This window comes from Netta rufina (assembly GCF_964035555.1).
Source record: "Netta rufina genome assembly, chromosome: 4".
Lineage (NCBI taxonomy): Eukaryota > Metazoa > Chordata > Aves > Anseriformes > Anatidae > Netta > Netta rufina.
This window is the reverse complement of record NC_140127.1, coordinates 20,220,437-20,245,162: the sequence shown is the minus strand read 5'-3', so window position 1 is coordinate 20,245,162 and position 24,726 is coordinate 20,220,437. Positions and strand designations below refer to the sequence as shown.

Sequence of the window (24,726 nt, the reverse complement as noted above, 5' to 3'; positions counted from 1 at the left end):
CCACGCTTCTGCTTGCTCCTCAAGTTCCAGCAGATGAGCTCTGAAATGAAGTGCAAATAGGAGCACAGACATAATGAGAAAAATTGAAGAATATTACAAAATTGTCATGCATGAACTTGTTGGGCCATACAGGCTCTCTCTTTTTTATAGTTGGCTGTGTCCTTGCACGCTTTGTGACATCATATAGATGTACGTGTGCCATATGCATGTAGGTACCCACACATACAAAATATTTCTCATTTACCACCTCTTAAGAAGTGATGATCAGCCAATCTTCCTCACTCTTCTCCATATATATAAACCCAGTTGCAGAGGGAGGGAGAGTTGTTTGTTTTTATAACAAACAACTTTCTGAATGTATATACTTTTGTGAGTTCCTAAGGCAGCTTTCAACAGTAATGGTAGGTTTTTGTTGTCTAAAAGCATCCCTAAAAAAAGAAAATTTTGAATTGACAGACTATGATCTGCTTATATAAGAGTAATTTAACTGCTGTGTAGTCATGTAGAGCTTGCAAATCTAAAACTATTTCAAAAATGAAAATACTATAATATATAGTATACTTAATTTGTCTCTGTGAGAGAAATTGTAAACTCTACCAATACCGTGAGATACAGAAATAGATCACAGTTTTTGGCATCCAATAGAACAGATCCAAGATTTCAATCAGAGTTCTCAGTCAGAAATCTTTTCAGACAGAGTGGCAGCCTTTGTTTCTTGGCTTTGGGACCTAATCTGATGCAGAATTTTGCAAAATCTTACATGACGACTTGTACTCTAGTTTCAGTGTATGTATTTTAACACAGACCTAGCAAAAACCACTGGCTCCACGGCTTGACCATGATGCTAGATACACCTGTTCATACTAATGTTTAGAATTTATTTTGATTTTGAGCATCACGGATGATGTCAGCTGAATTTTGCAGGCAAAAGAACAATAAATGGATGCATCCTGAAAGGCGTGTATTCCTTAATGATCCCTGTGATCAGCTCAAATTTTCTTGTTTTATTCAAAGAACGCCAATTGACAGATTTCTTATTGTTCTTCCCACACACTGAAAGCAAGGAGAATACAGAAAAATAAATGTAGAATTGTCAAACAATTTACAGCTAGTTTTGAATTTTGTCAGCTCATCATGAAACTAAAACAGATTCTAAAATAAAAAGAAACTGCAAAGTGTGTTTTGACTTTAAAAATTCTAAATAAAAAAAGAAGTAGCTAGAAGATGAGTTATTTATGATCATTCTGGCAATTACAAGTTTTAGTCTGGATGTTAAAAAAGGTATTTCCCTTAATATCAGTCAGCTGTTGTAAGACCACGTTTGTTTGAGAGACACTGATTTATCTTAGCATATATAATGCACCATATTGTTAACAGGCTGAACAACCATTTTTAAGTGAAAATAAAACATACAAATGCTTAAGTATTATTGACTACACCTATGCCTGTACTATGTCTGATGGTATCAGTTGATGCCCACATTTAAAAGGCTTGCAAGCCTGCCTCCTGTAATTTTTGGACCTATCCTATCTATCATGAAAAGCTCTTACTTAGCCTTTGTTACTGTTTCTGACATGACTTCTTCACTGTGGCTCTTGCTTGAACTGACTTACTTTACTTGATAAAAACAGTAGGTAGTGAACTAGTTCTTCTCAAGGGTAAAGCAACTGGTTTTTCTGTAAATACTCTAAATTAATTTGTGTAATCCAATAGAATGGTTTTGACACTAGTTCTCTCTCTAATCTTATGGACAAATTTCATTGCAAGCCTTACGTGCCTCCATTGGTTAATGGAGTGAATTCAAAAGCAGCATTGCAAACTGTAGCCATATAGTTTCACAGAGCTTTGTTCAGTTCAGAATTTTCACCCAGAGTTGAAGAAGAGGTGAATATAGCTAATGCAGACACTTTTGGCTTCCGAAGTGTGGTTGAGTGTGATTCTTTGAAAGAACCAGATGTTTTACTACTATTGACAGCTCCAGGGCTGTCAGTGGACTTCAGGTTTCCAAGACTCTGCCCTGTTTACTTCAATTAAAACCAGTGATTTCAGTAGGACTAGATAAACAAAGATATGCTTCTGACTGAGACAAAGGTGTGAGGCAGATATGCTTAGACGTATAGCAACTCCTAGATCTAACTGAAGGCACTTCAAACTCAGATAAACTAGTACCGCGGTAGATAGAATAATTAACTTTTAAAATAGAACAATCTTAACTAGGTAATACAGAGCATAAATAACAATTTAGTCAGAACTCTCTTTCTGGCAGGTATGTATTTGTTGTTGTCTTATTGCTCATAGACTGATTTGATCTGATTCAGTACCTTTCAGAACAGCAATAAACCCGGCTCAGACACCTCTAGTCCCTAAGAAGCTTTTCTGATCCCTTCTAAGACCTAGCTATCTGCTCCCTGGCAGTCTTTCAGTATAGGCTATAGTTCCCCAGTAGCCTGATATGACTCTTATCTACCAAACCAACAATCTTGAACATGTTAAAAACAGCTGCTCCTCAAAAATGTTAACAACCCTTCACTCCCTAGTATTCCATCTGGTCTATCTACTCTAAGAGGAATATTACCAGGAACCCAGAAATAAAGTAAAATTCTGTTCATCAGTTTTTGTATAGAAGCTTATCTCTGCTTCAGATTTCATGAATGCTTTTTAATGTTTGTTTGTTTGTTTGTTTGTTCTCCTTTTTTTTTTTTCTCAACACATACTCTGGGATTACTGGAGGTTTCAGAAATGCTTCAAAAACTTGTATCTTTAAAATAACAAACAATAATAGATAAAAACCATACACAATCTTTGCCATAATTAGTATCTCTGGTACACAGCAAAATATGATTCAGAGAAATCTGGGCTCACTCCCACAGGTGACTTCTAAAAAAGACCAAGATTATTTGACATGCACACAGAAGTGATGTTCCTATTCTTATTTACTATGATACTTGATAGCATCTTTTTAAACACAAGATAGAATCACTTCTGTGAGACCTTTGGCTTCTTTCCTAGACTATGTACTTGGTATTCCCATTTCTCTCTGATGAAATCTGTACAGCTAACAAAGAATTTTCATCTCAGTACACGTTGGGTTTGCAAGAATCAGAGGGACTAAGAAGCACATTGCCTTGTGATGTTTGATGTATGTGTAGTTGACTTAAAAATATTTTATCAATCCTTTTTTTTTTTTTTTAAAAAAAAAGGATTGATAAAATTAAAAAAATATATATAAAAATTTTAAAATAAAAAATTTTAAAATTAAATTAAAAAAAAAAAATAAAGAAAAGGGCTATTGCGCAGGTCACAGGAGTCACAGGAGACAGCAATGACTAGCCTTGCTGAAAGAACTGAGAAAATTATTTTTTGTGGGCCTAGAAAACCGCCAGAGCTGCATTTGCAGAACAAAACAACACTCCGTCCAGATGTGATCCTTCCACAGTACCTATGGCAACACAATGCTTTAATGCTTTTCTCTCTAGGAAGGATCATTTAAACCCACAGTTCACTAATCTCCTATTGTGCATCTGCACTCCATAAAGTACTCACAGAGGAACAAGGAAGTCTACTTTCCAGCTCAGCTGGGTTCAAATTTTTTTTTTTTTTTGCGATACCCTTCCAAAAACTTTTTTTTTTTTTTCAGTTCTGTTTTGATCCATATGACAGGTAGTTTTACCCAGAAAACAAAAGGTCTAACTTTGATAATATAACTAAACAAAGTTATTAAGTGATTCATGAATGATCTAAAATAAAAAATGGAAAAATTAAATATACCACATGGCATTCTGCAGCCTGTGAAGAAGGAAGAACTGTAGACTTTTGTCCCAAATCCTTTGAAGACATCTTTGAAGTGTCTGGAGAAATACTAGGTGGATGTTCTTGGATTTCAGGCTCTGCTTTATTGTCAGGGATGGGAGCTATCTGAATGGAAAGAGACGCTGTGTGTATCTCAGGCATGGGGTTACAGGCAGGTGAGACAGGCCTTTGTGAAAATATTGGCACTTCATCAGGCTTGAGCTGTTGCTGTGTATTACAATGAATGCTACTCGCTGAGTCTTGTGTCCGGGTTAATTTAAGGGTAGATACCCTCCGCTTTTGAGTCTGTTGTCTTTGGCCTTGGTGGAGAGTAGCACTAATACCAACTACTGTGCTTGTGCCTGCACTGGAGATTGAGGTCAGTGGTTTAGTGATTTTTTGTGCATAGGACACACTTGTGTTAGATATTTGAGAAGACATTATGTTCTGGACAGACTTCTCATTAGTGTAATAGCCAGTATCTGTGGGAAGGTGTTTATCTGGCTCAGTTGTTACTGCCTGGAGATTAATTCCGTTCTTGTGATTAGTTACTCTCGCTCTTTGAAAACTTTCTTTTCTAGGGGGTGGCAGAGGTGCCTTATTTGCCAAAAGCATCCACACACAGCAAAATAACATTGGAGAAGAAACAGAAAGAAAGTAAATGTTAGCAGGAGATATAACTCAGTTTTACTTTTATCTTTAAATAAAAAAAAAAACTAAGAACTACGGGTTCCATCCAACATTGTTCAATTCAATAGAAAACTGAATTGTTCAGGTTCCCACCACCTCTAGCTGTACAGCTTGTATTTAGAAAACCAGATGTTCCATTTGCTCACTGAGTAAACTGGGTTCAGAAGGAAGCCAAAATAGGCTTTATTTTATTAAATAAAAAAAAAAGAAATTATTACACAATTAAAATTATTAATGTGAAACTGTTCAGATATGTAAATCATTTCCAAAATGTACTACATGATTTTAGATGACAAGCTATTATTCACAGGTAACACACACATTTACAACAGACAGGCCTCTTAAACCACTGAATTAAAACAGTAACAGAAACAGTATTGACAACATTATGTTGACCTTTTTTGGGCAGATTAATATTCTTCAAAGTTGTGGTTTTTTTAGTGCTAATTGGATTGTTCTGCAAAACAGGCAGAAACATCTTATAATTAATAAACTTTTATCCTCCAATATCTTGATAACTGACATTTTTTTTTGGAGTGTAAAACATTAATAAGTATTCTTTGAAGTCTGGGAACACTACTGGAAAGCTTTTATTTGTGTTTGACTTTTTTTTTTTTTTTTTTTTTAAGCTGGCTATCTTGTTCATAGAAAGCAATTTCTGGTAATTAACCTACAGACACGCATCTTGTGCAGAGTATACTTTATCTACACAGCAAAACAGTTTGTAATCACCCATACATATTCACACTATCTAGAAGATACCAGGATGGTGTCCCCACAAAAAACAATTCACACACAAATGCTAAAGAATGAAACATGGTGTGTTCAATTTTACCTGAGTTGGTGATTTTTTATCTTGTAGGTTGGGCCGCACACTTCTAAAACCTTTCGCTGTGAGAGATGAACTGCTAATGTCCCCATTCAGTGTCTCTCTACTTCCACTATTGTAAGATCTCCAGGCTTTTGTGAGGAAAAAAAAAAGAATCAAATTATTATTATATATATTTTTTCTTTTGGTTACTAGATCTATATTTTGCTATCATCATATCAACCCAACTATTAAGCAAACTGTGGAAATTTATCTACTACACAACTGACATTGCTGCTGATAACACCGTGAAAGTGATAAGAATAAGGCTAAAGCTGCCACTTCCAAACTTTTTATATCTTTAAAATTTTGAAAACTCACAACTGACAATACTGTTGGTAGCAATTTGGTAGCTCCCCACAACATTCATTAATACTGATTTTAGCCCTGGGAGACCTTTTGAGATTCTGATGTTTCAGACCCTGTTTAAGGCTGACTGAAATACTTCTACAGATTAGGTTCTTCATCTTCACAGCTGTGTCAGATTTTTGAAAAACATCCCAGCCCACGTAAAACTATTCTATCATGGCCATTTCACCTAGATACCTGATTATCTGTTCCAATCTTATTTTCAAATCTGAACAACACCTCAATTTTCCAACCCAACAACCATGTTTTGTCTATCATCAGAGCTGAACATCCCTCAAGACACTGTTCAAATATAGGGGAAGATATTATCCTATCTCAACAAGTTACAGATCTGAAGACAAAATATTGAAGAAAGAGGCTGGGAAAAGTAACACATTATGTGAGCAGGCTGCTAAGTGGGGTGGGCAGAACTTGTAATCCTGAGTAAGAGACTAAAAATGAAATAGCAAGTGCCACTGAAGTGAAAGGTGGCAAATTAGCAGTCTGTATCCTCCCACACAACTCATTTTCTGACAACACACACGGTGTTATAGGAAATACTGCTTCCCAAATAAGACCTTAATTTGAGGTCTTAACCACCTGTAGTTATTATTACAAATCGACTGGTGCTTTCCTTAAAGAATGCAGATGTATGGAGTGATGAAATCAAATAAATGGAAGATTGTTATATTTCATCTACTTACGCAGTATTACACTGATGCATAAATAGCAGTATTTTATTTACCTGAATCTGGAGACTGAGAATCAGACCCTAAAAAAAAACAAGCAATATCAGTGTGTTAGAAATAAAATAATCAATTGTAAGAATTACAACATTTCCAGTTACAAAACTGCATCTAGTTCCATGTTCCTTGCTTGTAAATAATCAGGGTGTCTTAACATGCAGCTAGGCTCACAGGGTTAATTTCAAAAGGTAGGTTTGCGAAAAGATGACAGTGACTCAGTAGTCAGTGGTGCCAGGATGGATATGTTTGCTTCCATTTATTGTTCTGTTGCCATGACTATGCAGATAAGACTACTGAATCAAATTTCATCAGTGATCTAGTGAACATGTTAAGATCACACCAAAAAATTAAAAAACAGCAGAACATCTGGTGCACATTGTTTCATCAAATTTATTTATTCATTTAGATATTTAAGTCACTGATTAACTAATCGTTTTGAATTCTGGGCTAATTAAAAAGCAAGGCTTTATCTTAGGGAACTTACTGAGAATTACATACCTACATATTTATCTTTACTGTCTTCAATAGATACAATTCCCTTCTTTTACTTAAGTATGTCTCAATATTACTATATCATAGATACTAATGTTTACTGCGCAAGGTCTACAGAAGGCTACAGTGTGCTGTTACTGTTAATTAATCACTACTATTTCAGACAGCCTATTAGAAATAAATATTTGCTTTTTTTTTTTTTTTTTTTTTTTTTTTTACCCCAGTAAATACTGTGATCTGCTACCATCTAAAATCTAGGTATCTAAATAAATAACATTATTTTAAGATCAGCTGGAAAGGTTTAATTCAAAACCAAGAAAGATGTCTACAGATTGTCAGGATTTTCCTCCCCCTTCACACCAGAATGTGTGAAGCTTTCTTCATCACTTCAAAGCAAACACTGAAACTGACACATACATACTGCCAGCACACAATAGATATGAAATTCTGGTGTTTTCTTGGATTACTTGTAGATGTATCAGTGCTTTTTTTCTTCCCCTGAACAAACTAGAATTATTACCACTCTAAACAAATTAAAAATAACTTATAATGTGCAATAACCTAACCCACTAGGATTATAGTACTATTATTATAGCAACCATCACTAGTTTTAAGTGCAGTGACACAAGACATTAAGAGGCTTAAACAATAAAAAGCTATTAGGATTGCTAAGATATAAGGATGCAATGTTTTCTTGAATCCTTGCACAGTAATCCCAATGACCCTCCTACCATCCTTACCCACAGGAAGTTGCAACCAAGTTTTTGATTTGTTTCATAAATTCCATCAGAATTCTTATTCCTGGGGAGTACCCTTATATTATAAAAGACATACAAAACAAAGACTTTATATTGCAACTACTTTCTAGCTCATTCTTTATTCAACTTCCTATATGATACTTGGTGTGAACACTTATGTTCATATTGGTGTAAATTAGTCCACACCACTCAAGATGCTTTAATGATTTTTACTTAAGAATAATTGATTCTTAATAAATAGTGAACCTGGGCAACTGATACCCATTTCATGTTGCAAAACCAGACAGGTGTACTGCTAAGAAACAGCCCTGTCTCTCTGCTGAACGTTCAGCATACTTTTATTGTTTTACACATTTTTAGGAAAAATAGTATCAGAAATATTTTTAAGTTTATCTGGCTTCTGATGATCATTTTGCAACAACAACATATTATTTTGAAAGCTGCTTTTAAAGCAAGTTGTAATAAACAAAATCTATTTTTCATGCTGTATTATTTTATAAAAAGCAAATAAAATGGGGGACATGAGGCCCAAAATATGTATCAAAGTTAATTTTATACATAACTTATTCTTCCTAAGTCTTCCTGTCTATTTATTTTTTCATTAATGGCTATTGAGCTTTGATAATGATAAATGAAAACTATTTTTTAAAGAGCACTGAGTATTGCAGAGCTTAGTAACAGACCTGTGAGTGGAATAGAAAATACGGTTACCCTTCTTCTCCTTGCAGAGTAATATTGCAGAGACACGTAATGCTATAGAAAGCCATTAAGAAGTAGAATCCCTCTGGTTAGTTGTTATACCTGAGGCCAATAGGTTTGGAGAACTCTGAACCCTCTTCACAGCTGTTAATGTGACAGACATTGCAGCACGTTTGCGAGCACACCCACCGCTATCTGGAAGCACAAAACAATACAGACACGAGCCCCAGACAAAGGAAGCAAGCACATGCAACATATCACAGTGTGAGATAGGCCAAACATACATGAAAATAAACATGCAGTTAGGGAACTGCTTCAGGTATGTGTAAATTTGTGAGTTTCACAGATTAGCAGAATATATAGAATTTCACAAGGTTTTAACAACAATAAACCTCATATAGTATAAACAAAGAATGTAAATATTTAATATTTAATCCACTGTGAAAATACATATGTTCTGTTGCCTGAAAGACTGCTTAATTGTGTCTAATTACTGAAAAAACAAACAAGCAATCAAGTTGAAGGATTAAGCATTCCAGAGTAATAATCAATAATCTGCACTGTAAAATAATTTCATTGTATGCATTATAAAGACACCATTCATAAAACGTAAGCCTATATTCATTAGCTGACAAAGTACTTGTGTACAGCCCTTCAGATCCTTTAAACTCAAGAAACAAAATTATTAAGGATGGTATGCATTTTTTTTTCTTTGGTTCAATGTCCTTGGTCTCCCTACCCTCCCTCCCTCCTTCTCTCTCTTTAATTTAATGGAAGATAAACACATGTATGTCTGGAACCTAACAATATCCCGAGGGAACGACTTGAAATCTAAATCTGAAATCCCTTTGAACAGCAAGAAGTGTAAAAAATCTTCATTTTGGATCTTGCTTGACTTCTTTCTTTCTTTAGTCTTTGCTCCTCTCTCCCCTGGGGCTGTCATTCTGTTTTTAGTTGCACTTTGTTGTTTTTAGCAGGTGGCTTTCCTACAACTTAGCTTTTCCAACTCCATCATAGTTATAAAAGGTAATAGATATCCTTCCTGATTGTACTTAACTAGAATGCTCTTCAATATTGTCTTTATTTTAATTTTCATATTTGGTATTACTGAAGTTTCATGTAGGCCACGAACTACAACTATGATAGAGGCCCTAATGCTTTTTAGATCTGTGTCCTGAGACACCGAGTTTTATCAAATTATGCTCAAGGGAGGCCTGCAACCTATTAGTGGAAAGTATTTCCTATGACAGCAGTAATTCGAGCCACAGAGACATCTTTAACCCATGTCTCCAAGAGAAGTGAGCTGCTGGTGTTTCTTTCCTCTTTCCAGCATTCCCCCCAAGTAGCAGGGATATGCATGAAGCAGTTGGTAATGCTGACAAGCATCTGAGGCACTGCCCCAAGTGTAAGCGGTTCTACAGAATCACTGCCAGTTCCAAGTCTCAAGGCAAAGGGCCAGCTGATTTCGGGCAGCAACAGTCTAAAGCAATACATTACCTGGAATTAATTATTGGTATTGGACATGGGAAACAAAAACAATGGTTATCAAATCTGCACATTTGTTTTAATTTGCTTACATAAACATAGCATGGCAATGGTAATTAAAATCACATTTTCTATTCTTGTATTATTTTCTCCAAGACATGAAACGGAAGCAATTCCAGGGAGACTTGATGTTGGCATTTGTTCTTACCTGAATCATTGCAGATTTTAACAACATACTTTATTTGATTAATACAAGCTAGCAGGCGAATAATTGTTTTATACTATCACATCTTTTATCCCAAGTGATGCTTTATTTGTGTTTTTCAAGAGCTACCTTCACGAGCAGTCACACACTCAGTTGCACACTCACTCCAGTGGCTGCTGCAGGGACACACAGGTCCTCTGACCCGCGGTCCTGCCCCAGTGGCTGGCAGGCACACCTCCACACACACATGCACGCAGCTCCCCCCCACTGGAACCACTTTGGAAGGAATTTAATAAGACAGGACAGACTGCAATGATCAGGCTCAGGCCACGGCCAGACAAGCATACTGACCAGCAAACTGTTTATGCTTGAGCAGCCCTTTCCAAGCCCTAGCACCTTTATTTTTCCCCAGAGTAGTCCCTCCCCAAATCACCCAAATTCCTCCCTTCCACTGCCTTTAGTTCCTTCCTTAAGCATCTCATAGCAAGTCTTGTGCAATCCTCAGCTGCTTTTTCCCCTGCACTTCCATAATGACTCCTACAACTCCAAGCAGCAAATCCCCTCTTAGTTCAAAGCTCATCTGGAGAGCTGCTCCTGATACCTTATCTTGATGGGCTACAAGCCTGGACCCTAGGGCTGATGCTCTCCTGGAACAGGCTTGAGAAGGGCCCAGACAAGGTGCTTGTTCCTCAGGAGTCCTTAATTTAGGTTCCTGCCTGCCCTTGTGCTCTTCTAGGCTTATGGAGCTAGGCCTTCGATAGTGCTGGGATGCTGCTGTGAGCAGCCTAGTAAGGTATTATTTGGGCTTCCCCTCCTGCTGTTGTCTGAGACCCTTTGTGGGTGTGCAGATGAGCTATTACCACAGAAACCTAACTGATTACCCAGGGGAACCTCCTATTATTTGGTTCTTTGACACTGCTAAATTACAACAAATAATGATTTAAAGAAGTAAAGTTGTAGGAGAACATTTGAACAATCAAGCTGTATAATGTACTTTGGTGATCCAAAAATGGCTTTACAACCTATTCAGGAACTCTGCAGGGACCCAAGAATTTCTATTCTTGTCTCTCAGATGATGTAAGAGATTAGTCTATGTGATGACTTACATTAATAATTTTAACAATTGTAAAATATTTGTGAGCTTCCAGAACTGCAGACTTTTTCACTCTTGGCTGCTCTTTATGTGCCTTGCTTATTGTAAACAGATAACTTAAAATTAGATGCATTTACCAAGCATTATCTGTGTGAAATGCAGCCAGAATATTTATGGATAGACACTAAGAATCTGTTTTAGCCTATTAGCTTGTATCCATTCATAACTCCTCAATACAATTACTTCTCCCCAACATCAGCTTTGCATGCGTATATGTAGTATGAGCAATAAACACATTTATCCTGTACTGTTACCTGAAGTCAAGTTCATCGATAACTCGGGTTTTCTGTCCTAGTTACTCAAAATGTCCCACCAAGGTAATGACGCTCACCAAATCTGTGAAGTACTTGGAGACTTGTTGATGAAAAGCCCTATATATAGTTTAAATTATTACTCTGTTGATGATTGCTTAGTCTGGGTTTAAAAAGGCACACATTCTATTAGGCTACTATTTTTAAATTATGACAGAACTCGAACACCAAGAGCAACTATTAGCCCTTGGTACTTCTCAAAACGTCCGCTGTATCTAATGTCTATTTTCCTGCTTTGGCAAATATGTTTTGTTGCCTTTAGCTGTTGAGTATTTCTTCCTAACATGTGGTACAGAATTAACATCAAATGCTAAAAAATCCCTCCCATATATGGTAGAGTAATAGAAACCAAAGCTCTTCAAAACATTTTCTCTGTAGACAAAAATATCTTCTGCAGGGTTCACTGAGATAGACTGCCAAGTCTGCGGCCACAGGGAACACTGGATTAGAGGAGCTTGCTCTAAGCAGCAGATTGACTTTTTCTTTTTAAAGCTGCATATACACCAGTCTTTGCCACTTGAACAGCTACTGGCATCAAACTAAAGTGAGCATTTATCTGTAGAAGGAATTAATCACAATCCTATTTTAAAACAAGACAGTGGCAAATTAATAGTATCTGATAATTTCTGATTTTGTTGTGCTCAAATCCCTGTTATAAAGCAGTGAAACAGCAAAACATAAAAAATAAAAGAACTTCTGCATTCATTTATGTTCCAAGAAAACAGAGTCAAAAAAGAGAAATAACTAGACCAGACCTCTGCACAGAATGGCTTCCATCTCAGCCTTAGTAAAGTTACACTTCACCAACAGACACGTATAAAATGTTCACTTTTACGCCCTACTCACTGGATTATTTTTCTTTTTTTACAGTCAGTAAGCAATATACACCAATAGAACTGATATGCACTTTAAAAAAAAAACAGTACCTCCTTCTAGTACAGCATGTAACATGCACATTCATACACAATGTGAAAAATGTTTTTACTGTTTAAGTGCACAGTAGCTTAAAGATCAGTTTACAGTCATGGTATCTTTAGGAAACTGTACAAGATTTCTGTTGTGTTTGGGTCTTCAGGTCATCTATGTGATCAGAAGACACAATCCACAATAAAAACCATTCAGATATATAGGCTACTTAAATCTCATGTCTATTTCTCTTGAGAATTTGAAGCTTATGATAAATTTTTATATGACAGAACAAAGTCCTACTTCAGGGCTGCAGTAACACAAACTGGTAATTTACATCTCTGACACAAGCCATGTTTTTCAAAGTAGAAGCTATAAAATGACATCTATCATTTTAACCCATATGATTACAATGCAATCATAGTCAAACATCCGATGCTTAGCTGAGCTATTTCTGAAATTACAGGTCTAAGAAGCAAGCAGTATATCAGTGCTACCTTCATTATACGGACTGACACGTTTGGAAAAGAAGTCTTCTCCAAAAATGCAAGAGGGTAGGACACATTTCATAGTATTTCCATAAGTTAAAAGTCTTACAAAAACTTTGTGCCATTCCTGTCCCACTGCCCCAGTTAGGGTCTGGAAGACAACTCAGAACAGCCAAAAGAAATCCCACCCCAACTGAGAAACATTGTTTCTCGTGCTTAAAACAGTCCCAAATGTAGTAGGTTTCACCACAGCCAACGTGTTTTAACTTTGTACTAAAAAACATCCTTGTGAGAACCCTGTCCTAGAGAGTTCCACTGATTGAGACAATAAGAAACCAGGGAGCATGGGAGCCAGCAACAGGTTTGGAGAGTAGGGGTTTTTCTACCCTTGTGTTGCAGTTATTCTGCAAAACAGACAGTTCACCTGCAGAGTAAGGGTGACTGCAACTGTAAACTTACACCTGACGTGAGAGAGCCCAGAATTTCACCAGTCTGCTTTTTAGAGGCCTGTCGCCACTTCCAGAAAAAAAAAAAAAAAGCAGCCTTATCTATCGACTTCAATGATTCAGAAACAAAATATTAGTATATTACAGATCATTAGGATAACCTCCTATAGTGTGGAGTATTATATTTCGTCAGTATGTCTACCAAAGAAACTTGAGAGAAAATACAAATCCCTGTAAGTACAATCCTCCTCTGATTGCACAAATGCAGCTAATAATACAGGATAGTTTTTTATACGCCCTTTGATTTAGTGACAGTAGAGAATGGAAACAAAACATTTTTAAACCATGTGCTGTTAGGAAAATGTGATGTTTTAGCATCACTTTTCCAGAACCATTATGCCTTGAAACTACATTTTTTTTTTTTTTTGCATAAAACATACACATACAAAACTGAAACATGTAACAAGCACAGAAAGCTAAACATGCATGTATATTTTATGTATCCATATATATATCCATACATACAGAAAGATGTATGAAACTTCATATATGGAACAGAAATGTATATAAGCAGACATACTACTAAAATACCTTGTTTAATTTAAATCCAGCACCGATTAAGATATAATTTATTCATCAAAATTTAAATAAATCTGGTACCTTGTCTGCTTTCTAAACAACACATAAAAGTAAAGAAAAATCTCACAGAAGCAGCATACCTGTGTTCATTTTGACACTGGCGGATTTGCTATAAAAGTCTTCAGATCTCCTGCAGAAAATAAAATGATCTATTAATTTGCACAAAACAAGAATTTGTGGTACAAAATGGCAGCAGGACTTCTCAGAGGAGTGGAGAATCAGTGTGATACAAACGACAGTCCTATTTTAATGTGGCTTTAATTAAATTGGCACTGCTCGTCCTTCCAAAGTTAAAGATGAGCTGTTGCTTCCATTATAAGCTACTCTATTTCCAAGTGTTTAGTATCTCTCTTGCAAACATTTTCTCTGGGATAAAACAAAGAAACAAACAAACAAACAAGAAAGTGATTGATTTCTGGTCTTGAAACTTTAAACTAAAAGTGATTCCTGTACACGAATGTGGAAGTGTTTTTAAAAGCTACTTATAAGCCTTATTTGCCTTCTGTGCAAACGTGGATATAAAGCATAAGCGTTGCTGAATATTTTTTAAGCAGCCAAATTTATCAGGTGTTTTCCATAGGTTTCAAAGCATGAGACATGGCTGTTTTCATCTAGTAACTTAACATGTCTCTACGGACAACACTGATGTTCTTAATGTTGCTCTCTGCATTGCTCTGCACAGAATCAGACAAGTTTTTGCATCCCCAGGAGTCCATTTCAAAAGTCCCAATGGAGTCAACAGACAGGGAATCAAGTCATTATATATTTGGTTTCCAAGCACAACATGCTTTTTAATGGTAGTTACTTGCATCAAAATAATGCATCCAAAAACTGAATCACTTATTTATGTATCCCAACTCTATTCAGTTCTTACAAACAAACACGAAAACAACTACAACCGTAGAAGAAGCAGGACATCCTGCATTAACAGGCTACTTGGACCTACTGTTAAAGTTTAGCCACACTATGCAGACTCACAGCAGCAACTCAAACAGTACTTCCATCTACTGCCAGGATATGTTCCTTGGGATCAGAAACTCCTCTGTTCAGCCTCTTTAAGATACTGCAGTAGCATAAAAGGATGAACAATACAGAGGGATGCAGACCGGGTTTCCAAATAAAGGTAAGACCGACAGTATTCTGTGCACTAGCCAATCCCTGCTGTATGGCACATGCGTGCTGCCCACTCTAATGTATTTGAGTGTGTGGGCAGAAATGTCAAAGGCCAAAAAACTGAGGGCTAAAATAATTGTTCTCCCTAGGTGCTGTTCCCATGTCAGGATAAAGCAAATGAAAAATCATGTATTCTTTTAATTTAATAGAGCTTTACAAAATAAAAATAGTCCAATAGAGCTGGGTACTTTAGAAGTAGGAGGGTATGCGTGAGTGACCCTTTTGTAATGGAAATCTCAATATACAAATATTTAATACAAGTAAACACAGAATACCAAAATAGAATTTGAGCTCAGCTCAACAGGTGCCCTGAATTACCTGTACCTCTGAACTGACACATAAATTGCCATATTCCCTCGCATTCATAATGAAGCCAGATTTCCTGCTGCTTGGAAAATTTACTGTTGAGGGATACTTCATCTTACAGTATTTGAAGAAACTACCTGGACTCTGCTGCTATTATTCAAGGTCGGTTTTGTGACAAAAAGGACGCATGATGAAAAACCCTACTTAAATGCTATGGAAATAGCTATCTGGCAATGAATAAAGTTTTAATTACATTCTTTTTATGCTGCAGTTATCAGTAAATTACCAGAGAATTTCTAAAAGACCTTTTAGAAATTAAGGCAAATTACCTCTATTTTGCTCTATTTTTTTTTTTCCCTTTTGATTAATCATATCAGACTGACATTGACTTACATAACAGCTACAGAATTTTCTTAAGGCCTCAAATTCCTACAATGCTTTCAGACTGCTAGAGGAGACACCACTTTCAAGGCTCCTTTATCTTGGAACGTAACTGCTGATGGTACTGCAAGCAAGCCATGAAACGCAACATGATATTTATTTTCAGACCCAACAAGTACAGATCTCTTGGAACACGGTGGTGCCAAAACGATTTCTAGCAGGTGGCTTTGATATATTTACATAAAGCGTGCTCAACTCTTACTCAAGTTTTAACACACAACACTCAGTTTTAGCACTTTGACTTTGCCCTCCTGAGAGTTCTCCTATCAGAGAATGCAGCTTACGCTGCATTGCTGACGCTCAGCAAAGGACTGTACACAAATCACTAACATTTCCACATTAATCTCATTTTGCTAAAGAACAAATGAGCCCTGTATACCTGAAACGCATGCATATACATAAGGCAATAGAAATTTAGCTCATGCAAATGGAGGGCCTTGCATTTTAACTAGCTGCCAGAGCTCACCTAAAGTTACCTGCAATCCTCTGCTGGCAAAGAGCTAAAATAGCATTCAAATACTTGATACTGGCAGTATGATCCAAATGAATGCAACGAACTTAACAGCAATACCTCTGCAAGCAACTTACTTAACATTGTTTCAGACAATTTTTAATTTTTAAGATTCTTACTTCAAGAAATGAGGGGATGGGAACAAAGGGCTTTGTTTTGTGCTTCTGTTCCTACTTTTCTTCCTGAAACTTGCTCTGTGTGAATGGGTTTTTAGATAGCTCTAATACGTAGCCCTGAGAGAGGCGAGATAAATATTCCTCTGGAAGTATGAGATACTCTTCACGGCCAAAAGGATGCCTAATGATCAGCTAAGTTATTCAGCTCTTAGCAGCTGCAATGGAAGGAATGCCTATAACTATCGTGCAGACACAAAGTGCTACTGGAATGCATCAATTTGCAAAACCAGAGACTGCTGGTTCAGTCACTTAACTCAGGTAGGTTTTTCCACCAAATTCATAGACTCCTTATTTCTTGATAACACCACGAGGGTTATTTCAGCTCAGCAATATTTTGCACTGTGAGCAGTTACTGAAAACACTTGTGGGAATCTCACTACCACCAGCTCTGCTTTCTCTAGAGACCTTGTAGCTAGCTGTGATTGCTTCTTCTGTCCCTGATAAGTTCTGAAGTGCGGGGTACTGCAGGGAGCCGTTCTGTCACCCCTTCTGTTCTACATTTATGTGGAGCTATAAAAAGGGTTAGTGAGAAGAAAAGTCTCTCCGCCCTCAGTTTATCCACAGAAGATGCACCTCTTCAGTGCTAGAGGTTTAATTATTGATCAGATGTTAGAGCGCCTATGGCTGTAAGGCAGGAGCTCGACCATCCAACCAAGCATCAACTAAACAAATGTGAGCACATGCTCTGGGAATGAAAGCTTAAATGAGCAGTAACATGTTATTATCCGCTTGCACCTTACTTTCAGGGTCCTGCTCTGGGCCCAGGAACGCAGACAATTTTGAAATGCCAGGCTTGCTAGCTGTGTAGCTAACCAGTGTGCAAACTCCAGAATGCTGGTTGACTTCTTTCTTAAATGGTTTTTATAAATCAGTTGAAGAGCAAGGTGGTAATTTACCTTGTTTGGTGTGTTTTGAATTGGAGCATTCAGACTATTGCTGTTTCACTTTCAAATAAGCTAGCAGTTTCTGAATGGATTGTGTCTGAAAATATTCTTGACCTATTCTACTTAACATAGTCAGAGCACGAAGGAGGCTCAAACAGAAAACATGTATTATGTGCACAATCCCTCTTTCCCAACAAAAGCAGACCCTGCTGTTACATTACAGCATCCTTGGTGCTGAGTACTATGGTAAATTGTGAGTTTGATTGACTGGAACCAACTAAACATGTTCCCCTAGTTATTAAAGGTAACTTTATGAGATGACAGAGACCAACCAGAAAGTGTTAATGGACCAATGGCTTTAAACAGGTTTTAAGTTGCCTATTATTCATCCCTTAAGATACTATAAAAAGCAGGATTAAAATATGCTCTTTTGATCTGGTATTTATATTCATTTTCAAGCAAATTCCAGTATGCACATTTTACAGTTATCATTCTTTGTAATGAATTTCACCCCAAGGACTTTCAGTAAGAGGAGCAATTGGCATACATTACAGAGTGCAGATGGATCATCAGCAGGATAGATTTGTGTGAGATCTGGCTGGAAAATGATCGATTTTCGTTGTCTTAGGTAGCCAGCAGTGCCCATATATTTGGAGGGGACAGAAGATTTTCAGGCTTGCATGAGGAGGAGTGTCAGATGTGCGTTAATGTTCTTTCACAACTTGAGCTACAGGCAGCAATCTACTTGGAAAAATATGTGCACAAGTAAGGAGCCAAATCAATCAGTGATTTTATTCCAAGGACTGTTTATTCATAGTTTAAACATGGTAGGTGATCTACAAACCTTTCATGCATGTATTTATTACCAAGCAAGATTATATATCCTACCGTGCACATGGTTTTAACCCAAATAATTAAGACTGTACAGCATTACTGCTTTTTTCCCTGTAATAGGTCAATGTATTTTATATGCCAATTCATTCACTTAGGCTGAGTCGTAATAAATGTGAGACTGGACAGTGATGTAGAATTTAACCACTGGTAGTGGCACTGAAAGATATAACAGTGCTAAACAATACTTTTCTGATATATGTTTGTATCTAAAACAATCATAACTGTAAGCTCTAGAACATAATGAAGCTGATTATATTATTTCTCTCTATTTTAAAATAAATAGTTTCAAACTTTTAGCCATAGTTGGAGAACTACAACAGTAGGTTCCACTGGAATGTGACAGGCAGGTTGCATGATAGTCAGGAGTAGTCAGTGCGGGATCAGGGAAACCTGTAACTAGAAAAGCTCAGTTTATTTAATCATCTGGGGAGACAAAATACTAGGAGACATGTCTGGGTTGCAAAGATCAATAGCTGGTCTAACTGACTGGAAGAACAAAAGATCTGTGTTGGCACAGATTCTTTCTGAGGTAGCAAAGGGATAGCTAGTTAAACAAAATTTCTCAAGCACTTCAGCAAGGCATGAGTTACATTACAGTTGAAAACAGGTGATTTCTGAGCAGCGTGGAGAGACAGCAGAATGAAGATGGAAGTTGGATTTATGATTTTTTCATAGTTTGCTGGGTTGTAATTGGGGATAAAAACTTGAAGGTATTCCAACTGTTCACACTATCACTAAAACTGAATTAGGTAGGTATCTAATGTGCAACATAAATCTACTTCTCCTAGCAAATAAAATGCAATCATAATTATTCAAGGCACTGGTGAGATTTCATATTGAAATCCACAAGTGGTTCTAGTTCCCGTGACCAAGAGTTCAAAGAGCAACAGGTACAGGGGAATCTATCACAGGAGCCTATGGCTGATCACACTCTATAAACACATCGAGGGAGTTGACATAACTTGAAGAAGTAGAGGAACAATGTTGGCACAGGAACTGCTATTAACTATTTGTCTTAAACCTAAGTTGGAAATCAGAAGGTAGTTTCTATTCATGGCAGCCATTAAGGTCTGGAGCATTTATCAGGAGTGCTATGGTTAAAATTAAGAACCTGAATTAGGCAAAAATATGTGAAAAATGTGTCTGTCTGATGGAAGGGAAATAAATCTGATGACACTGAACTTCTTTCCAGGCCTTTGACTGTTTTCCTAACAGATTTGTTCTCTGAGAATGCTATAAATGCAAGATGAGGAGAAAATATTATTGTGTTCTTCTTTTCCTCTGACTCTCCATAAAGCAAAGAAAATAAACTAAATACTTGATGGGAGAGGAAAAGCCATGAGAAGATAAAGAAAGATTGCATGTTTTGAAACTGAAGGTTCTTGACAGCAATTTTTGTGGTCATATACAGCATGGGAAGAAAAAAAATAGCAGTTATATTTAAATTGCCATCAGGTTAAAAGTAATTACAATATAAACTTGGACATTTTCTATTATGTTTCTTGAGCACGTAAGTGAAAAACATCCAACCAATGACATTTTGGTTTCCGCTGAGAGATGCAATAAGCTAAGACAACCCCACATTTTTAATACAAGTGACAAACCCGTGGAAAACACCTTTGACACTGAAGAACCCTTACAAATACTCCATTATGACAGTGGTTTTGAATTGATCTGAATTTCTACTTTCCCTAGGGTTTTAGTTTGCTCATGGAAGTTACAGGGAGCTGATGTACACAAAATGTTCTTCATGTGTAAAGCAGCAGAGAACAGAAGAACAATCGCCTGTATTTTTGTAAGATTGGGATCTGTAGAGAAAGAAGTTGAGACATTTTCTCCTTTTGTAGCATGATTTTTACTAGATGTGTATTTTGACTAGCTGTGTACTAAAAACAAACTAAAACTTTTGCACTTAGCTCTAAATTGATACTTTCTGTCATCTCAAAATGCATCTCAGGCACTTCAACATCAAAATATTTTTCTAAAATTTAACTGCAAGTATAAGAAATACAAGATCTCAAACTGCAACAGGAAAAAGGGTGACAAACTTCCGCTTTTATGTTCTGGATCTGCTTAAAGCTCTGCCATTAGAGAATATTTTATTAATAATTCCAGTCTTGTGTTTGCGGTGGTGTGATTTTTTCCCATTATTTTAATGGTTTAAATATATAGAAAAAAAGAAAATTCCTTCTACTTACTGACTTCCATTTTTCTTCAGGCACCTACTGCTGTTTTTAAAATTGTGAATTCCTAGCCTTCAATGGTGGTTATTTTCGTTTCCTGCTTTTGGCTACCTCCTTTGCTGTTGTTTTACAGGAACTTAGTGTTTGTTCAAATTAATTCATTCTGTAGGCTGGAAATGATTTAAGATTACCGTAGGATACCATGCCATTGAAGTAGTTGCGCAGCACATCTGCAAGTGAATATTTTGGGAGGGAGGAAGTTGACTCATTGACTAAAAGAAATCAGGATTTTTTTTTAGGTGATTACGGAGTACTAAAGATCATTCAAAGGATGCAATTTCTTTATGCATGTTTTCATTAAACATATTGTACCTTAACCTACCTGAGGTAAATTTGTGCAGCCTTGTGGAATTCAGTGGAGCTCTGCTAGTTACCTGAATTGTTAATCTAACTGCCAGAATTATTTGATTTTAGTAATACCAAACAGCAGTGATAAATACTACATGTAGAACTGGTATCAAAACAGGACTGCCGGACTACGTATTAAAAATGCCAGAACTTTAAACTTCATTAGATTTCATCAGTGCAGATACATTCTCTTAGTGCAGTAAATTCCTAATGTTTAGCACACTAATTCAAATTTTTACTTTTTTTTTTTTTTTTTTTTTTTTCTATTGTGTATGAAAGTATTTGAAGGGAGTCACATTTTCCAAGCTGTAAATCTAGCTGATGACTTCCTTCTGAACAGCTTTACTTGACGACTATTTGAGTACAGTCAAGTACTTAAGTATGCCTAAGTTGATGCAAAGTAACTTCAGCATAAGGGTTCACAGACATCATCACAAAACAGACCTTCAGTACAGAGTGCCAGAAACTCAATACCCATCCTCATTTCCTCAGTTAGTCTGGCAGTTCCCTTGTGAGGTAAATCTCAATGTTGCAGATGTACAAACAAGCCTGTCAGATGAGCCAGAGCCCATACAAGAGACGGATTCCTGCTGCAACCTGAAATTTGCATGGTACTTTGAGACTGGTGGTAGAAAGCAGTTCTGTTCACACACAGGTACCCAGAGGAAAGATTTCAGCAGCTGGATTACCAGAACATAGTGGAGTCCACTGTGCCCCCTAGCTCAATACCCTGTTATATGCAACCTGCCCAATCTTCTACCTAGTGGAAGAGGGTACTAAGTAGTGCTAGCAATACACAAACTTTCTAGATCACACTTTGGAGTGATATGGAAAATACTGATAGAAAAGAGGTCTTATTAGGACATGCCAATTATTTCACCATGATCAAATACCCTAGTTTTACTAAATGCAGTACTTAACATATGTACCCAGAATTCATGTCACTGTCAATCTTTTTAGATATTCTTTAGAATTTCACCTCAAATTTTTTATTTCCCAGAAGATCCAAATCAAACAGGCATTATCCAACTAATTCTCCATCTTTCTCAAAACACACAAACTCCAGATAATATTACAACTATGTTTCTGCTTAAAATACATAATGTGAAGGTTAAATGTGGATTCATTAGCCTTCCATAACTAGCAGACATGTCAAACATTAGCAAATTTTACTTTCATTGTTCATTTACTGGACTTTGCTAATTACTGGTCACTCGAATGCTTCAAATATTATTAATTTCTATGTTTATACAGTATGACACACAATGTGTTCCTGCTCCTTTCTGCTAGATGCATAACATGTAAGAATGACTAAACATGCCTAAATTTCCACCTAAGTATAATTCTTTCCAATATGTATTTTTTCCATGAGTCAACACCACTCCCACTAGAATCGGTGGAAACAGTGTTCATTCATGAAACAAAAATTCTTTCCTGTTTTCTTCCATTGTTTTTGCCTTTTAAAGTTAAAAATATGCTTCTCTGAACCGCTGTAAGGTAATGTTACATCTATTTAACAGAACTAGACCAATGTGTGGAGTGCTATAAGATTCCATAAGATATACTTAAGTATGCTGAAGCAACAAGATTTAGTTCTGATCTTTTTGTAATATGCTCATAAAGACAAATATATATATATATATATATATATGTATGTATGTATGTAATGGGAAAGATTAAGATGATATATCTTAAAAAATAAGCAGGATGAAAATATTCCAGTGAATAAGTTCAATAGATCACACTGCAAAACCAGTGCTTCTATTAAGTATTTGAAACTTACGGCCAATTTTGGCAAAGTTTGAGAGAGCCGGAAGTCTCAAACAAATCACGGGCTTACATGTTCTAAGAGCAATTCCCATGAAGAATATCGATATTATCAAAGCCAAATGAGTGGTATACCCTAGCATTATTAGATACAAATGAATTATTAGATACAAATGAATCATATTGGAAGGCAGAATTTTGAGTTGTGTGTGGATAGTTGCACATACCTTATGACCTCAGACACAAAACATGGGGGAAAAAAAAAAAAGACTTGTTAGATACCAGGTAATCTTCAGAAATTACCAAGGAATAGATTTCTGTTGTCTGAAAAGGTGAAGACGTGAACCAAAGACATGAAGACATTCATGTCAACGTCCCACCTGGATTCTCTGATGAGCACAGAGCAGCTTCGGTGTGATTCATTGCCAAAAAGGTTGTCTACATTATCAAGCAGCTGTCAAGATCTACGGCAAAAAAGCAGGTTAAGTGTTGGAGGGTGACATCCACAGAGGGACTTGACTTCAGATCAGCTATAGTCTGGCCCTGGGGACTGGGTGCCTTTCAGTGTTGGAAGCATGCCAGGCCCTCTCCCTGAGCCCATCTTCCAGTGTAGCTTTGTTGGTGTGTATCCTGGTCTACTTTGTGAACCAAATAGCTGTAAAATGTGAAATGATCACAATGTTTTAGCTTGGGGTGAGGAGCACAGCTGTGAAGCAAAAGGTAGAGTAGATTTATTCACTGTTGATCTGAAAACACATAAGGTTTCTTAGGTTTTGCTGCTCAAGGAACTAGTCGCATGATAGCCTTTCAATCTGCACAGTGACACACAGTGACATCTATCAGACTAATGGCAGAAAGATCAAGTAACAGTTAAGTAGCACTGAGCTTAAAGACAAGACTCATCAAGAGTCACAGCTGGCTTTTGGAACAATGATTTCTTTCAGCTTCTGTTAATGTTCAGACTAAATGACTCAGCATTTAGATGCTTCAAAGTACCTCAGAAGCTATAAACTTGTATCTTCCCTCCACGCTGTAGCAACTGCCTTATACCCTGCTGTTTGTATCATTAACTCTTACTATGTTTGGCTGCTTCTGAAGAGTCTCAGCTCTCCTTAGCATAACTGTGGTCCCATTAGAGACTTAACTGTTCACACAAAAAAAATATTCAACAGCAGTAATACTGTGTGCTCCCAAAACACAGAAAAACTCATGCACAACACATGAAAAACAGATCAGCTTTTCAACCTGTTTGTATGTTTTGCTGATACTAATATTTTCCACTTTCCCAGGGTGCACTATCATCATTTTCCATTTAAAATATTTTTGCCTCCTTTCCCCACAGAATACACACCAAATAACGTACCTTCTACTGTTTATGCACTGCATTGCTAGCTGATCAAGGGAAGTGACTGTCCTCTACTCTGTGCTGGCCTCACCTTGAGTACTGTTTGGTTTTGGGTGCCAAAATATAAGGACATAAAACTGTTAGAGAGTGTCCAAAGGAGGGCTACAAATATGGTGAAGGGTCTAGAGGGCAAGACATATGAGGAACGGCTGAGGTCCCTTGGTTTGTCCAGCCCCGAGCAGAGCCTGCTGAGGGGAGGCCTGATGGCGGCCTGCAGCTCCCTCAGGAGGGGAGCGGAAGGGCAGGCGCTGAGCTCTGCTCTCTGGGGACAGCAACAGGACCCGAGGGAACGGCATGGAGCTGGGACAGGGGAGGGTCAGGATGGGTGTTAGGGAGAGGTTTTGCAACCAGAGGGTGGTCGGGCACTGGGACAAGCTCCCCAGGGCAGTGGGTAAGGCACTGAGTCTGATGGAGTTCAAGAAGTGCTTGGACAATGCTCTCAGACACAGGGTCTGATTTTTGCGTAGTCCTGTGTGGAGCCAGGAGTTGATGCTCCTCATTGGTCCCTTCCAACTTGGGATATTCTAAGATTTTATTGTTTACAACACTAGTACA

At 37.1% G+C, this 24,726-nt stretch overlaps 1 protein-coding gene across 5 annotated transcripts in view; it reads right to left on the bottom strand.

Annotated features, from left to right (window-relative positions):
• Window positions 1-24,726, bottom strand: part of SORBS2 (sorbin and SH3 domain containing 2) — a gene marked incomplete at its 5' end in the record, with an annotated part of 156,767 nt that overhangs the window by 65,770 nt on the left and 66,271 nt on the right. For 3 of the 5 annotated variants that reach the window (XM_084286704.1, XM_084286702.1, XM_084286701.1), the window contains 3 exons: window positions 5,315-5,439; window positions 6,441-6,467; window positions 8,493-8,553. In XM_084286704.1, coding sequence (XP_084142830.1) covers window positions 5,315-5,439; window positions 6,441-6,467; window positions 8,493-8,553 — 213 coding nt within the window. Of the gene's footprint in view, window positions 1-5,314; window positions 5,440-6,440; window positions 6,468-8,492; window positions 8,554-14,103; window positions 14,154-24,726 lie in introns of those variants that run through there. The other 2 variants (XM_084286703.1, XM_084286705.1) reach the window with 2 other exon arrangements.